The sequence below is a fragment of the Carettochelys insculpta genome, chromosome 8, assembly GCF_033958435.1.
Source record: "Carettochelys insculpta isolate YL-2023 chromosome 8, ASM3395843v1, whole genome shotgun sequence".
Lineage (NCBI taxonomy): Eukaryota > Metazoa > Chordata > Testudines > Carettochelyidae > Carettochelys > Carettochelys insculpta.
Genome location: NC_134144.1, coordinates 10,802,718 through 10,819,204, shown reverse-complemented (window position 1 = coordinate 10,819,204; position 16,487 = coordinate 10,802,718). Strand labels below are relative to the sequence as shown.

General features: G+C 44.9%; 1 protein-coding gene across 4 annotated transcripts in view; it reads left to right on the top strand.

Annotated features, from left to right (window-relative positions):
* The window catches only part of NRP2 (neuropilin 2), a 129,775-nt gene that overhangs the window by 76,436 nt on the left and 36,852 nt on the right, over positions 1-16,487 (top strand). For all 4 annotated transcript variants that reach the window (XM_075001349.1, XM_075001348.1, XM_075001351.1 and 1 more), the window contains exons 11-13: positions 2,658-2,774; positions 5,804-5,956; positions 15,246-15,508. In XM_075001349.1, the coding sequence (XP_074857450.1) occupies positions 2,658-2,774; positions 5,804-5,956; positions 15,246-15,508 (533 nt within the window). The remainder of the gene's footprint in view (positions 1-2,657; positions 2,775-5,803; positions 5,957-15,245; positions 15,509-16,487) is intronic.

The following is a 16,487-nucleotide window of genomic DNA, read 5'->3' as shown; positions in this document are numbered from 1 at the left end:
CTGGTGAAGTTTAGAGCAGCTCAGAGACGACTCTAACATATGCTAAGATAGGCAGAGAATCGATTCCATGATGTCCCTCCTGCCTCGCCCCCACCACTAACTCTGTTACAGCAAAGAACCCAGGCCATATTCCTCAGTACATCTTTCTCAACCCTTTCTGCTTTTCTGTGTAAATTCACCTATATGCATCTATCCACAATGAGCACTGAACTTGTGCCAACAATAACCATGTTAAAAAAAGATCCCCAAGCTCAGCTTTTCCAAGTAATGTCCTTGACCATCACTTCCCAGTGCGACTGTCTAGTCGTTTGTAATTTGTAACTTTTCAAAGAAAAACTGCTGGCTATAAAACGTGCTCAATTTATTTATAAGAATTCCTCACTGTAACAGTAGCATGGTTTGTAATTCTGGAAGTGTGGGAGCAAACCTGGTTACAACTGCAATCTAGAGAGCAGAGAGAACCTGTGTCAAATTCTCTTATTCAGCACCAGTCAAATCCTGAGGGGGCTGTACTAGAGAGATTCAGCCTCCTGAATCCCACCTGGCTGCCACTGTTTCTGTCAACATCTGGCCATTTTATTGATTCAAACAGGTAACTAATAGCTAGTAGGCTCAAAAAGAGGTTGTTGGCAGGTAGCTTAAAATAAAAAAAAAGAAGTGACTGGTCAGCAACAGGCTGTATCAAAGGTCTGTTGACATCTTTCCTTTGAAGACTCACGAACATTCACTTCTGACCACACTTCTCTCCTTTGAAGTTCCAGACATCTGGTTTCAATTGCCCAACAACTGCGCAACATGATCAGCAGGTACCTCTCACCGCACAGACATGCTGGGTGGAGAGACCTTTTCCTTCTCACTTTCCACTTCACATCCGACCTTGGCTCTGCGATTTTCATTATCTCGTCTCCCCATCTTGTGCTCAGCTGTAGCAACTGATTCCCAGGGTACATTGCTACCTGCTGTGCTGGGCAGTGGGACGATCTGAGCATATGGACTGCACATGGTACTTTGCCTCTCAAGGTCCTTTCCCATTGTCACATTCCTACTATAAATCTCAAAGCAATAAGAAAAACACATATGGAGTGGCTGCAACTTACAGCTTTTGACACACTGCTTTCAGCTGATGGGTTTGGGGTTTTTTTCCCCCAAAATGACTGTGCCTTGCTGCTCCCAGTTTGCTTGTCTGCAACGTTTCAGGTTTTACAGATAGGAGCAAATTTGGACTCAAATATCAGGAGGCTTTGAGGTTGTTTAGTATTTTACAGTGAATAAAAGGCAGCTGAAACAAAAAAGGAACATGAGAATCTATGTGCAATATGTTCAGTCACAGAAGGTGGGAAGTAGCGTATGGAAAATATTCAACGTATTTCGCTATTTCTTTCTGCTTCTGGCTTTATTCAATAATATCCCGAAGGTTGCCGACACACAATCCTAATAACATGTAATAGAGCAGAGAATCATTTTGAAAACTGGGGAAACACTGGACTCTGCTGTCTGCTGAACTACCCATATAAATAGAGAGGAAAACGGAACTTCATGTCATGTTCCATTAATCGTAGTATCTTCTCATTCTCACTTAAATTTCCTTGACACCTGCTTTTAGGTGGGTTCCCAGAGTCGATATGGAAGAGGGAAATAGGACAGAGCCACTTTAAATTTTCAATCAGGAGGGTGGAGCGTGAAAACAGATGCTTTCTGCTCCGAGCCAGAGTGAGTTAGGGATTCTCTGAGTCCATTTGCGGTTACATCAAGTTTGGTGTTGAGTGACTTGTCTTTGTAAAACTGGCACAATCAGTGGGAATATTTTTCTGTAGCTTTGTCTTTATGAAAGAAAAGAATATGCTGCCTAGGACATAACAAACCTGCTAGCCTCTACATAGGGACATAAAAACATAGTATGTTAGTTTAAAGATCTTTAAACAGGATCGACAGAGCAGTGAGTTTCCGATCACTTTAACCCAAAAAAAGCAATCTTATAGCACCTTAAAAACTAACAGTTTTATTTATGAGATGATGAGCTTTCGTGTGACAGACCCACTTCTTCAGATCTGGAGAACAAAACCTGATAACTGGGAGAAAAAGAATGAAAAGAAAAAGAAAGAAAAAGCTGATGAATCAGCTAGATACAGGGGAAGGAAGTGGCGGGGGGTGGGGGGAGAAAAAAAGCCTCCGTGTGTAAAAGATGCCACACAAGTGATTCAATCCATGTTGACATTTGCAGCATGTTGGAAACTATTGCCACTTTCTGATCTTCTCATTCTAAGACTGAAGGCAGGTCTACGCTAGACCTTAAAGTCAGCTGTAGATACACAATTTCAGCTAAAGCCATTGCGTAGCTGGAATCGATATGTCTATGATCAACTTCTCTGGCTGTCCTCACTGAGGGAGGTCGATGCGAGAAACTCTCCGATCAATCTCCCTTACTCCTCGTGTTATTGAGGAGTACAGGGGTTGACTGTTGACCCCTGATAATTCGATGTTGCATGTCTCCACTAGGCACTCAAAATCAAACCCCAGAAGAATGACCCTGATTGGGTCAGTCTCCTGGGTAGTGTAGACGTACCCTCAGAAAGAAAGAGTTTCGTTTTGTTTCCTCCCTTGGGCTCTCTGACTAAGCTGTTCATTATCTCCTCTTCTCCTTTGTTTTCTCAATGCAGATGTAAAGCCCACTTCAGAGACGCTGACGCCCACCTTGAAGAGTGAGGAGACCACCCCACCATACCCTACTGATGAGGAGACGACAGAGTGTGGTGATGGCTGTGGAGAAGCAGATGGTACGTACCAGACCTGAGCACCCTTAGCACAGTAGGTGGTGGGTTAGCAATTTCATGAACACACTTATCCTACCCTGTAGGCATGAGTCCTGGAAACGTGCAGAATGATAGTACTAGCAATGGACCAAGCACTGATGAATCAGGCTCAAAGTCTGACCTGTTATACTAGCGAAGGATAGTACAGATAGGGAGACAGGGAGGACAATATGATGGTGTGACCCCTTTTCTTTCCTCCCTGGTTTACTGGGGAACAGGCAACACTCACTTGTGTGCCTGTGCGCCTGATGGGTTTAATACTAAAAGAGATCCTGAGTGTCCCAGGGGTGATGTTGGATAGTTGAGAATCCCCTTTGCACCCCAGGTTTCTAAAGCTATGTGAAATGGTGGTGCCTCCAACTGGCTGGCTACTGTGCACGTGTAAGGGGGTGCCTTTGGAAACCCCCAGAAATACTTATTCCAGTTATAACCTAGGTTTAACTCCAACACAGCAATTACAGATAGTCTATATCAAATAGACCAAGTTAGACTTAACACGCACCTTTACTTAACAACCTAAGGAAACAGGGTTACAGACTAAACTTGAATAAAATCAATTAACAATATACACAGAAATAAATGAAACTTACGTAACTACATGTGCACGGCCATCAGTTATCCCTCCCCCGAATGTGCACGCGTCAGTTATCAGAACTGCAGGTGCTTGCGCTGGCGCACTGCCGGCGTTCCACCCGATTGCAGACAGCCCAGTGCGGGTTCTGTGTGTCGATCCAGGCAAGGCAACAAGCAGACCAGCTCCTCCGACACTGGAGCTGGCTCCTGCCACACTTTAATGGGCACAGATAAATAAAGTCCTTCCTCTTCAGGGCCTCTCATCAGCAGGCTCTCGCTCCCCAAAGCAGTTCCTGGCTGGGAGAAAACCCCACACCTGCCCTGAAGTGGTCTGTTCCGCCACAGTGTCCCACCACAGCGGTCTTAACTCACTCAGCTTAACTGAAAAGCCATGTGCTCCTTCCTTTTTTCTTCCCAGAGCATCATGGGAGTTGTAGTCCCTAGAGCTGGATTGCAGTACAAAGGGTCTTCCCAGTAACAGTCAGAGGTCTGTAGACAGAGGGACCTACAGGGGTATGAGCATGAGCCTAGGACTTTGAAGACCTGGGTTCAGTTCCTTCCTCCTCCATGGGTTCCTTGTGGTGTCTCCATGCCTCAATTTCACATCTGTATATGGGGATAGTTGCCCTGTCCTACCTCATGCCCATGTTAAGAAAATAAAGGAATTAAAGTGAGGGATGCTCAGATATCATGTTAATGGTACCACATAAGTAGTCTGTGACTCCACTGAATTCAGTGAGTTTACACCACAGTAAATGTAAACTGACTTTGGCCTCCCAGTTGAGGGTTTGGATAAGTACCCCAGTGCATGGACCCTTCTTCAGATGCCTTGAATCCACAAACTTTTGCTAGAAATTGCACTGGAAGAGGCTTCCAGGTAAGATTTTTGGCTTGTCGGCTTTAAGACCTGGAAGGAAACATAAAAGAAGGCCCAGCTGAGATCCTGAAAACAAATAAACTCTTTCGCACTGTCCCTAAAGATTAAGTTCTAGAAATGAAAGTTCCAGGTGCAGCAAAAAGGCCCCAATCCCAAAGGCTACTGACGACAGCGGCGTGACTTTGGAATCCAGCATACCAGGGTTCACTCAGCCACAGAAATCCAGAATGCTGAACAGTGCAGTGTGAGAGGTCCATTCTCCCTTGGTGAGCTGGTTTAGCATGTAGAGCCAGCACCCAGGAGAGTTCCTTTTGTGTTTAGCTATGAGTTTCATTCTCAGACTTTACAAGCAACAAGGCATATTTAATCAGAGTTACTAGAAGCCAACGGAAATAGTAGGTCTCCCTAGAGGGACTAGAGTAGGTTGTAATAAAAAGAGTCGTGGCCACACTGCTTTACTCTGAGGTGTGACTAGGCAAGGAACGGCTCTTTCTACTGCAGAGTAGTGTTCTTCGGATGGCTACCAAATGAGCAACTGACCTCTTGCAGACTGTCATTGGCTCTGGGGCACAGTGATTTTAAAATTCCTCTTTGTTGAGGGAAGCTACAAACAAACCTTGGCTATACAGGTTAAACCTCTCTAGTCTGGCACTCTCTTGTGTGGCAAGTAATTCAGCATGATTTTAGTTAGCCGGATAACCACTTACCACGGGTGTGGCCAAATTTCCCATGGTCCCATAAAGTTTGTTTCCAGCCACCAGTCCTGGATCTCAGTGTTCTGGGCTGTTATTTAGCTGTAATTTACCCCTAAATATCTTCTAAGAGCCCAGTAAGCCGTGGAAGTGTTGGTAATGTGCTAGACAATATTGACCTCCCATGGTCCGGCAAATTCTCTTGTCCAGTACTGGTCAGGTCCACAGGGTGCCAGACTAGAGAGGTTCCAACTGTATTTGGCTAATGCTCACTGGTGCTCTCAGAGTGCTGCTTTAAAACCACGAGACCACTGCGGCCCTCTATCCCCATAGGTAACAGTTTCATTTGCGGCTACGAACTCTGGAGAGACCACTCATAATCCGAGGCATCCTGTTCCCTTCTGGCATGTATGCTTAGACCTGTCACTCGATAGCTGCACTTTTGGGGCACTTAAAGAGTCTTCTTTTTTTAGAGCCAGAGTGGAACTGCACCAGGGCACTTGGGAAACATTCGTCTCTGACATTTAAGAAGGAATTTAATATTAGGCCACTCCTGGCAAGGAAGAGAAGGTGCTGATTAGAGCCTGGAAGCATCTGGTGCCTGCCCTTATATTTGCTTAGTTTGGTGGATTAGCTGAGGGACTGGAAGTGAACATTTTGATGATGCAGAACTCAAGGCTGATCCTCAGAGCTGATGAAACATGAGACAGGTGGAAAGCATCCACAAGAGAGAGATTTCAGCCTTTCTTCAGTATTTATGACTGCCCAGCTATTTCAGTTGTTAAATAGCATTGCTCCATTGCCGGTTGTTCTTTAATTAAGTTTTATTTTTGTTATGGTCTTTTTAAAAGATGCCCAGCTTCCTGTAGGATTCAGTTGCAACTTTGACCTTCCTGAAAACCTGTGTGGCTGGTCTCATGACCCTGCAACAGATTATATGTGGTCGTTCCATTCTCGAAGTACCTGGCCTAGCAATTCAGGACCAAGCACTGGCTCCTTACCTGGTAAGCCGAGTCATACATTGTGCGGGGGGAGGGGACAGTAGCATTTTCTCCATGGAAAAGATTATTGTAATACTGCTGAACAGGGGCAGAGATTCTGCAGAAGTGGCTGTTTTCCTTTGTTAAGTCTTTGGATGTTCTGTTTGGTTGGCTCTTTTCTTACTTACAGGTCCAATAACTGTGGCGTTGAATTGTGCTAGAAAGGGGCTTGAAGCCAGCTGCCTGGTTCAAGCCCATCCCCACCTTCCCTGCAAATATAGGTACTCCTGAGGGTAGTTTGCACCAAAACGTTAAAAATTCTGTGCCGAAACGTTAGAGGTTCTGCACAGACTATTTTAAAATTCTGCCAAGTTTTATTTGTCAATAAATAAATGCAGAGGCTCCCGCCTGGCGGCAAGCAGCACAAACCACTTATACAAATACACAAACATGGGCGATCGCTGTGCAGTCCCTTACCCGCCAGGACGCGTAGGATATGTCCCCACCGCAGCCTCGTTCCAAAATAAGCTGTTGCAGAATGCCTTTTTCCACAATAGCACTGCTACAACAAAAATGCATTTCGAAATAACATTTAGCTGGTTTTGAATACATCATCCACACACCGGGAGCCTATTTCGAAATAGAGCTATTGGATGCACTGTGGCCTATTTCGAAATAGGCATTAGCCCTCATGAAATGAGGATTGCCAATGTTGAAATAACATGAACGCTATTTTGAATTTATTTCTAAGTAGCATGTGTGTTGTGTAGACGCTAGGTTACTTATTTCAAAATAACTTTGCTGTGTAGACCAACCCACACTCAGCAGTGAGGTTGCATCTAACCCTGACACGGCGTAAGGCCAGGACCTGCCCCTCTGCGCCAGCTGTGCAGCCAGCAGGCTCAGGATCAGGGTGAAGGATCCCAGTGAGCATCTGCTTTTTCCCCCTGACCAGTGAGCCTCCCAGCTCTCTTCTTATCCCTGGTCTGTGTCAAGCACAGGTTCTGTGGACCCTCTGACGTATTCCGGGGCTCAACACAGGTCGCAGTGTGAAAAACAGAGAAACGCATTTTCATATTTTGAGTGTTTATCTCTTCAGCCCTTGAGTGCTTGAAAAGATTACTAGCTGAAGATTACTGGGACCTCAGGCAACAGGAGAGAACACTTACTGCCAGTCCCAGGCTTAATAACCCTCCCCATCTCATTCGCTGTAATAATGTTTAATTAATGTAATAAGCCTCCTGCAAATAGGGGAAAAATGACTTATTTTTAGAACTTGGACTCAATTTTTCATTTCATTTCCTCTCCCCTGAGTCTTCCAACAATTAATTGCCCTTTTTTTTCCTTAAAACATTTGTTTGGGGATAAGCTGGAGTGAATGACGCTCCTGCAGAGGATATGGCCTTCTGTGTGTCTGCACCATTCTTCTTCTGTCCTTCTGTGTCTTTCCTTGCCTCTGTTTTTCTCTGGTACTTCTGAATGGCAGTTTCCCTAGCCTTAGGGCTGCTTTCTGTTGATTTAGTGAGCTTTGCCTCTGGCCACCACAGTGGAGATTTCTCAAAGCAGTTGTTTGCATTACAGTAGCACTGAAAGAGTAGCTATAGCCACGTTAGATGTTAGAGAGAGAAGGGGGGATGTTATCTCTCTAGTAATGCCTAGAGTCCCCCACAGGGCTTACAGCCCCATTGTGCTAGGCGCTGTACAGACACATAGCACACGACATTCCCTGCCATGGACAGGACAGAGAAGAAGCCGAGGCACCAAGGAGGGCAGTGATTTGCCCAGGGTCACTCAGCAGATCAGTGGCGGAGCTGTGAATAGAGCCTGAGGGTATGTCTTTACTACCCGGGAGACGGACCCAGTCAGGGTTCAGTTACGCATGTCTAGTGGGAGTGCGTGACATCAAACTATCAGGGGTCAACAGTTGACCTCTGTACCCCTCAATCTCACCTGAGCATGGCCAGATAACTTGATTGTAGATAAGTTGATTCCAGCTGCACAATTGCCATAGCTAGAATTGCATAGCTACAGCCGACTTTCAGGTCCGGTGTAGACCTAGCCTGCAATGCTCCATGGGGGGACAGGCTACTGAAATGTGAGCTGGCTCCCCAAAGCGGTTCTGGCCCCTTCTCCTCCCTCAGCCCGTGCTCTCACCTGGAGCGCTGTGTCTGTCCGAGGAGTTAGGTGCTCTAGCACCAAAGCTGGCCCTGCCACGGAGATCAGTTATACCCCATTGTTGTGAGAAGAAAGTCAGACAAGATCAGGTCTGGGCTGCCTGGCTGGGAGTGTGTCTCCCTTTCACTGCGTTGAAAGGATGCAAAGAAAGGACCACTGGGTCTAACTTTGTTCCTGCATTAAGAAACCCGGAAGGATAACACAATGCAAAGAGGAGCAACTGTATGCTTCTTCCCTGCTTGAAAAAGAGACCTGTCATGTTAAAAAGAGCCTCCTGTAGCCTTGCTGCCTGGAAGCAGAACAGCAATATTGTTCCTTCACACTCTATCATTCCTCTGGTGGTTTTCTAGTTACCCCCTCCGGCATTTTGCTGCTACTTAGAAAAATTTGTCGGCAGACTCCAGGCAAGAAAGTCCTTCCTTCTGCACCCTTGTCTCCACCAAGAGTGAGCAGCTGAGTGAAGGAGAGCAGCTGTGTTTAATTTAGGGGCTAGGCACACGCTAAAGGGGGGTGCAGGGGCTGTTTCAGAGTTATCGGAGATCCTTACATGTAAAGGTGCTGACATGGAATGCTTGGCTCTCCCAGGATCGAAAGAAATGCACTGTGCCTTTAAGAGGTATGTGGTTCTGGTTCTTCATCAAATGGCAAAACAAAAAAATTAAATTAAAAGGAGGGGCCCTGGCTGAGGGAGCATGGGAAGGAGGAATTGGCTGTGCTGAAATATCATCTGAAAGATGTTTGATTAGAAAAATCTGTTGAAAGACAGCCTCAGATTCCTGAGATATCTTTCAATTTCATTTTTGTGTGTGCTCACAATTATTTTCCTCTTCGGCACAGCTCCTTGCGACTGACACAACACCCACTGCTTTCCTTCCACTGGTTTTATTGCCAAGATAATCTCCAGCACCTCGGAGTTTTCTTTTATGAACACCATGTCACTGTGCTTTTAGCCACATGGATTGTCTCCTAGTCATCCCATAAAACCTCCCGTGACAAATCCAGCTACCCCATTGGCAAAAGTGGAACCCAGCTGTTTAACTTTGTTTAAACTCTTCTCTGTTTTAACTGTTTAACTCCGTTCAACTCTTTTCTTCAGCTGCTGTTTGCCTTTTACGTGGGGCAAAGGAACCCAGGTTCTCGCACTGTCATGCCCTGCTGAGGGATTGCAGTTTTTTTCCCCTTTTAGCTGCATTGAGTGTGTTCACCACCATTTGCAAGAGGACTAGTTTTCAATGAGGTTCTGGTCCTGCTCCAGTGGAAGTCAATGGCAAAACTCCGGTTGGGGTCAGTGGGGCAGGATCACAGTCCCAAGGGACTAGAATAGACACCCACATGTTCCAGCTGTTAAGATGAGCATCCTGAATTGTCTTCAGAGGCAGCTGGGATAGATAGGAAAGCATGTGTATGGACAGACCAAAGTCTGTAGACCGAAGCACATGGACAATCCACCATTGCTAACCACACCCGAAACGATACACAACAAATGGGTAAGGTTTTTACTCTGTATCTTTTTCTCTGTTGTTGTCTCAGACTGAACCAGGACAATCAATGGAGAGAATTTCACTGTGGCTTTAGCCTGTGGCTTGCCCCACTTTCAGGGCCATAAGCACAGCCCAGGAGGGGAAGGTTTATTTGTTCAAAACTGTTAACCATAGAGAAATGTTTAAATTAGTTTGAGGTTTTGCAAGAACACGTTTTGTTTAAAAAAAAATGTTAGGCCATGTGTAAGCTGCTGGTGACCCCGTATTATTCGTGTGGGATTTTTAAAGTCTACCTGGCTGTATTGTTTGTTTGTTTGTTTGCAGTCCAGGACAACGTAGGCACTCAGAACCTAATCCTGCTCCACTGAATCAATACACGTTTTGCTGTTAATTTCCTGGGGTGGGGCTAGGGCTCAGCCTGTGCACCTTTTGTCTTCCAGAGCCAGACTGTAATACCCTTAGTGAAGTTGAGAATTGTTGTAATTGATTGCCTGTATCACCCAACGTGTTTTGTGGGAACGCTTCCAGATGTGCTGCTGTGGCCAGTCAGTGTTACTGTTTTTCTTGGGAGCCCACTGTCATTTATTCAGGAACCATGTGCAAATAGATTGACCTTGTGAGATAAGCTGGTGTACCAATTCATGACTTCAGCATGACCCGAGCTTTGAGACCCCATCTCCTCCTGCCCCCAGTACTCTCTGAGATGGCTGCCTAATAGGAGGGGAAAGGGCACGTTGGCCAGAAGGTTTGTTTGGCTTTCCAGATGGTTTATTTGGATAATCAGTCTTCTGATAGCTCTGGGGTTTGCTAAGGTGCACGTATAATTGATTACACTTTTGTCTGGCCGGTGACGGTTCACGCTGCTCTAGCTCTACTAAATCCAGATGCACCCATAAATCTTCATGGGAAGAGGCAGAAGCACCGTTTGCAGAGAAGCAAAGAGGCCTGAAGAGATTTGCCCTGTAAGATGGCCTTTTGAACCTGTGATGCCAATTCTGTGGGAGCCTTATTGACTGTGTCTTTAGCAAGAGCAGATGCTTAGAATCAAAGATCCCAGGAAGTGGCTGAAATGCATTATTTGATCCTGAAAGGATTGATCCAATCTTCCATGTCGTCTTTCTTCACATGTTTTAACAACCAAAGGGATTTTTTTTTTCTTTCCGGTGTCATCTCTGCTCTGCAAGCCTTCCATTAACCGCGTCAAAAATACCCACTACTGGAACAGCATGGCTCACGCATGCTGAGTCAGCAATTAGCTCCGTGGTGGCCTTGTTTAGTTGGTGTCAGCGTGTTCACAAGGCTTTTCATTAAGGTCTCGCCAGCCGTTAGAGAGACCCAGTAGCTTCTAATGGCATAGCAAGTAATGTCTGCCTTTCCTCCGCTAGGCTCTCCACGCTGCATTATAAAGCACAGAAACACATCCCAATAAAACCTGTTGTCAGCTGCAGGGGTGTAATTGGTAGAATTGCCCCAGCAATGAGCACACCTGTGGGTCACACTACTTGAGATTGTTCAAACAGGTCAAGCCTGCACTTAATCGCTCCAAAAAGAGACCAGCTGAGAATGAAGGGAGCCTGGTGTTTCAGCAGGTTACTCTATCTCTGAAAGGGGTGTCAAGGTGATACTGGATTGCTCTGGGCAGCATTTCAGAAGATTCTTTGATTACTGTGACTGATGGAGATGGGAACAGTTTAACCAGTCACATCAGCCCTGCTGTAAGTGGACACAGCTCTACGGATGTCAACATAATTTGGCCAGGGCTGTATTTAGCCCAGACTGTTTTCCTGGCCCAGGGGTGGTGTGATGCAGAGCCAGATCTACTGCCTGCATATGCCTGCACCAAGGTGCCGATACAATGTCGTCTTCAGCTATGCAACTTCCTGGTTTTTGAGAGCCTTTGAATGTCTTCATGGTCTTCAGTGCTCAGCCCCTCACTCAATGAACCCACTTTTCTTTGGATGCCCGAATGACGATTGATGTTAGCTTTGGAAAACCAGGTATGCTGAGGCCATGTTTGGGATCATGGCCCCTTGGTGCTAGATCCCATACAAAGACACAGGAAGTTATCTCTACCCGGAACGGCTTTCAGGTCAAGGCACTTGTTTTGCAATTGGAGCCAGTCAGCTAGCTCCCAGGTATGGGAGCCCTATTGACTTGAGTAGGTCTCTCCAGGTACACAAGGATCTCCTGGCAGGATCAGTCTAAGAGAACAAGCAACACGTGGATGACAAAGATACAGTCAAATATACTCTATTTTCAGAAAGTGCTAAAAACTCATAAATTGAAGTGGAGTTTTTATTCGTGACTGGGTGACTTGCCTGGGAAGCACTTTTAGCTTCAAGATAATTATACTGTTGCTGTTTGGTGGGGGTTTTTTCCCTCCTTTTGAGAGTTGTTCTTTTTTATATAATTTTATGTTTGGTTTTCTTTTGAAGAGGCTGGTGGTGAATTATAGAAAGAGAATTTGAATTCAGGAGACCTTGGCAACTGATTATATCTTATCACTGCTTACACATGAAGTACAGCTTGTTCTTTTTCCTTCCTCCACTTGTTTATTTCTCGCATCTCCTCCTCCGCCACCTTTCTGTAGTGAATCACTAGCCCCCTCCTCCATTACCGAACAGTATGGTACTCTTTCAGAAATTTTCATTCAACTGGGACTTGGCAAACGCTCTTTGATCTTTTCTCTGCTGATGTTTGCATTAAACTGGAAGAGGTGGACAAATTCAGTGGAGTTTCTTACAGAATAATTGTGTCTCCATTATTGTTTGAGCATATGTCCAGGGGATGCACAAAAGTTCGGTATTTTATTCAGACGAAATTTGACTCTAGCTTCGTTTAGCTGATGCAGAAGCAGAAGACTGATTGTATGATTTTTTCGAGGAGAACTGCCTTCTCGGGTTTTGAAAGCAGAGCTAAGTCAATCTAGAGGTCTTGTTTTTAAGTTCTGGAGATGCATATGGTGTGACTTTCAAATTGCTCAGTGTTGACTTGTGGAGCTAACTCTTCTGTTGATAGTGGTGAAACTTCAGAGGGAGCAGATTTAGGCCAATGGAGAGGTTTACAAAGTCCTACCCATTAAGGTCAAAGAAGCTAAGGCAGCAGGAGTGCAGTAGGAAGAGCAAACTACAGATGTCTAGATGAGATGGTGAGCCAGTGGTATACATTTTGGAGGGTACATCTACAGTACTGGGAAGGTTGATCTTCTGGAGTTTGATTTCGTGCATCTGGTAGAGAATCGGGAAATCAAACTATCTTGGGTTGGCAGTCGACCCACGTAGTCCTCAATGTCGCAAGGAGTATGGGAGGTCGACAGGAGAAACTCTCCCGTCGGCCTCCATCTGTGAGGATGGCCAGGTAAGTCGATTGCCATAGCTAGAACTGTGTATCAGCAATCGACTTACCTGCCTAGTGTAGTCCAAGCCAGATGTAAGAAGAAAGGGATGTCACATGGTCTGCAAATAACCAGCCATATAGTACCAATGTTCATTTTTGTATTGAATAGTCAGGAAAACTGTCAGATAAAATATAGTAATATCAGCAGTAGCCCTTCCCTCTAAATTCAATGAATTTCAGCATTCCAGTGCTCCACATACTGTACTACAGGAGCAGCACATAGAAGGGACCACATAGTTCTTTTGTGGAATTTATTTTAATGCCATGGGTTAGATAAGGATATTGAGTAATGGAGATTAACCCAGCCAAATGCAATGCCTGAGGCCTTTTGCTGCTTCAGGTCGAATCTCTATAATCCTTAACTCCCTCATCCATCAAACCCTGTAATCTGGCATATTTTAGTTAGCCAGACGACCAGTTATCCTGAGTGTTGTCAAGTTTCCTGTGGTCCCTGAAAGTTTGTTTCCAGCCACCAGTCCTGGATCTCAGCATTCTGTGCTGTTATTTACCCCTAAATGTCTTCTAAGAGCCCAGTAAGCAGTGGGAGTGTTAGTAATGTGCTAGGAAATATTGACCTCACATCACCCGGCAAATTCTCTCATCCAGCACCAGTCAAGTCCTGGGGTGCTGGATGAGAGAGATTCACCCTGCACATGCATTTCCAAGTCTAGTTGTACCAGTGAACGTCACTTATATGATCAGTTGTGGTTGGCCTTCCTTCTCCCTAGGGATTTTATACAGTCATGTTCCAAAAAGTGACTTATATGTTTTAGAAAACAGCATTGTTGTACTCAACGCACCCGCATTCAATACTGTCTGAGTCATAGCTGCTTACTTTTCTTACAAAAACAAGTTTCCTCTCTTATTTGCACTTCAGGAGCAATCCAGCTACAGCATGGAAAACCTGAGAGCTGGGCTTCATTGTGCCTCATGTACCGTTGACACAGTAGTCAGCTAGATTTTGATTGCAAAATACTGACCACCAGTGATGAAAAGAATCACAAAGAACACAGTTTGACAAGCTTGATCTCCAGAGAGCAAGGCGCATTCACAGTGCGAGCTGTTAGAAAAATCAACTTGAAGCTTGTTAGCCAAGCAAATTTCAGGCAGAATAAATATGGAACCCCCCACAATGTCGTTATCACAGAGTCATTTTTCTGACTATAATTTGTCCTAATTATGTCAATCTTTGGTTTATGCTTTTCAGTGTCATTATCGTATCCTACCACACTACGGCTTTCTGGTGAGAAAGATATCTCCCTTACTGCTCTGTCTCAGGGTTTTTATTTATACAGTGGGTATTTCTCTTTCATACACTAGTCACCGCAGAAACACCAAATTTATGCCTGATACAACACAGGTTTTCTAATGCCCAGTAATATCTCTTGGTTTATCTGGATTGTTTGGGATGTAGACGTGCTCAGCAGGTTTTGTTCCAATCCTGGTCTCGTTGCAGAATTCTCTGCTCTAAAATCTGTCGCTATCCATTTTCCGTTCACATCTCTGTCTTCCCAGCATCAGGGATAATGTGTGCATTTGTGTAATTAGAAATAGCTCCAGGATTGTCCTGCTATGGCATTTTGTGGGGAGCCATATTGTGATTCCTCTGAGATTATGTTTTGAGCTAGTTCACTCTTGATACATGGCAAGAATGGACATACTTATTTTTTCTTCACTTTTTTTTTTCATTCAGCATCAGTAGGAAATAAAGCACAGTATTTGTGTTGTAAATAGAAAGGAAATCCCACTTTGGGGATATGTTTGAACCTAAATATGAAATTCAGCTGGCTGTGTTCAGCAAATGATTTGCTGAACAATTGTGTGTGAGTTTAAATCACCGTGATGCTCACAAAGGGTGAACGTTAATGTGTATAGTGTAGGTTCTGAAGACCAGTGCAGCCTGTGAAGCCAAATATGAGCTGATGTACTTCAGAAGAAATGGTAGATAAAGCTTCACAAGACTATATTGTGAGCTCCACTTTCAAACCCAACTACTTATATGTGCACTCCAATCCACGTGAGTTCCCAAAGATCTGTTTAAGGCTCTTGTTTTCTCTTGAGCGTCCTGGGTTTGCAAATTGGTCTGATTAACAGGTGGAAACAATTTTGGGTTCTGATGGGAGAACGTCTCCTTTGGATGAGAACTATAAAGTGCTGGCAGCTGTGCTTGCTATAATCTTGGGCTGAGAACTGCAAGGGGCAATACTCATTACAAATGCTAACAGGTCATCTGATCAGGTTGTCCTTTCCTCCTCGAACAGAGAGTAAACACTACTTGCGGCTGCAGAGCAGTGGAAGGAGAGAAGACCAGCACACACGGCTCATCAGCCCCATGATCTACATGCCCAGGAGTGCTGTCTGCATGGTGTTCCAGTATCAAGCATCCGGCGGGAGTGGGATAATGCTGCAGGTGTGGCGGCAAGCAAGCCAGGAGAATAAGCTGTTGTGGATCATCTCAGAAGACCAAGGGGATGAGTGGAGAGAGGGACGAATCATTCTGCCGAGCTACGACATGGACTATCAAGTAAGATGATAAAGGGACATTTGTTCTGAGCTTCCAGTGGATTTTAGTGATACTTATGTCAATATTTCAAAGAGCTGTGCCCATTCATCATTAGGAAACGCCATGGAGCAGGGCTGTTTTCATTGTATTTCTTACGTTGCTATAGTAACTAAATAACACTCTATTTGTTATTCAGAATGTGCCTGTCTTTATCCAAAGACTTAGGTCTTTGTTCATCCTGTTGCCTTTTATATCCCTGAAATCTCCCCTTTTACAAATATTTTCCTCTGTTTTCTTTTAGATGATTATCAGGTAATCTGACAAGAGACACAAAGCCCTAAGGAGCAAACACAAACAAATGCTGCCAGCAGGAAGGTGGCGGGGAGGGGGGCAGGGATCCCTCTTGGAAAGAGAATTTAAAAAAAAAAAATCAAACATCACTTTCCTGACCTTGGCTACAAGTCTAGGTATTGGGATCGTGGGGAGATTGAAAGTAGATCTAGACACTTTGAGACCAGAAGGCATGCAGACAGTATGGGTAAGGGCCTGATGCTGCCTCCACAAAACAAAAAAGCAGTCCAGGAGCACTTTAAAGACTAACAAAATAATTCGTTAGGTGATGAGCTTTCGTGAGGCAGACCCACTTCTTCAGATCTGGAAATAGTGCGGAAAATGACCTGGCACTATCTCCAGATCTGGAGAAGTAGATCTGTCTCTCAAAAGCTCATCACTTAATAAATTATTTTGTTAGTCTTTGAAGTATTACAGGGCTGCTCCTTTTTGTTTTGTGAAGACACAGACTAACACAGCTACCGCTCTGTGACTCTGCTGCCTCCATTGTGACAGTGGAAGAGGACTGGGCCCATAAGATCTCTCCTAGGCCGTCAAGCACCCCATAGCGAAGCTAATGGAAGGGTCATGTGGGTAGAGTTTGCAGGAGAGTGTATCAGTCTCTTCCCCAGCCAAAGAGCAGCCACAGCTGGCTGGAAAGGCAACCCAA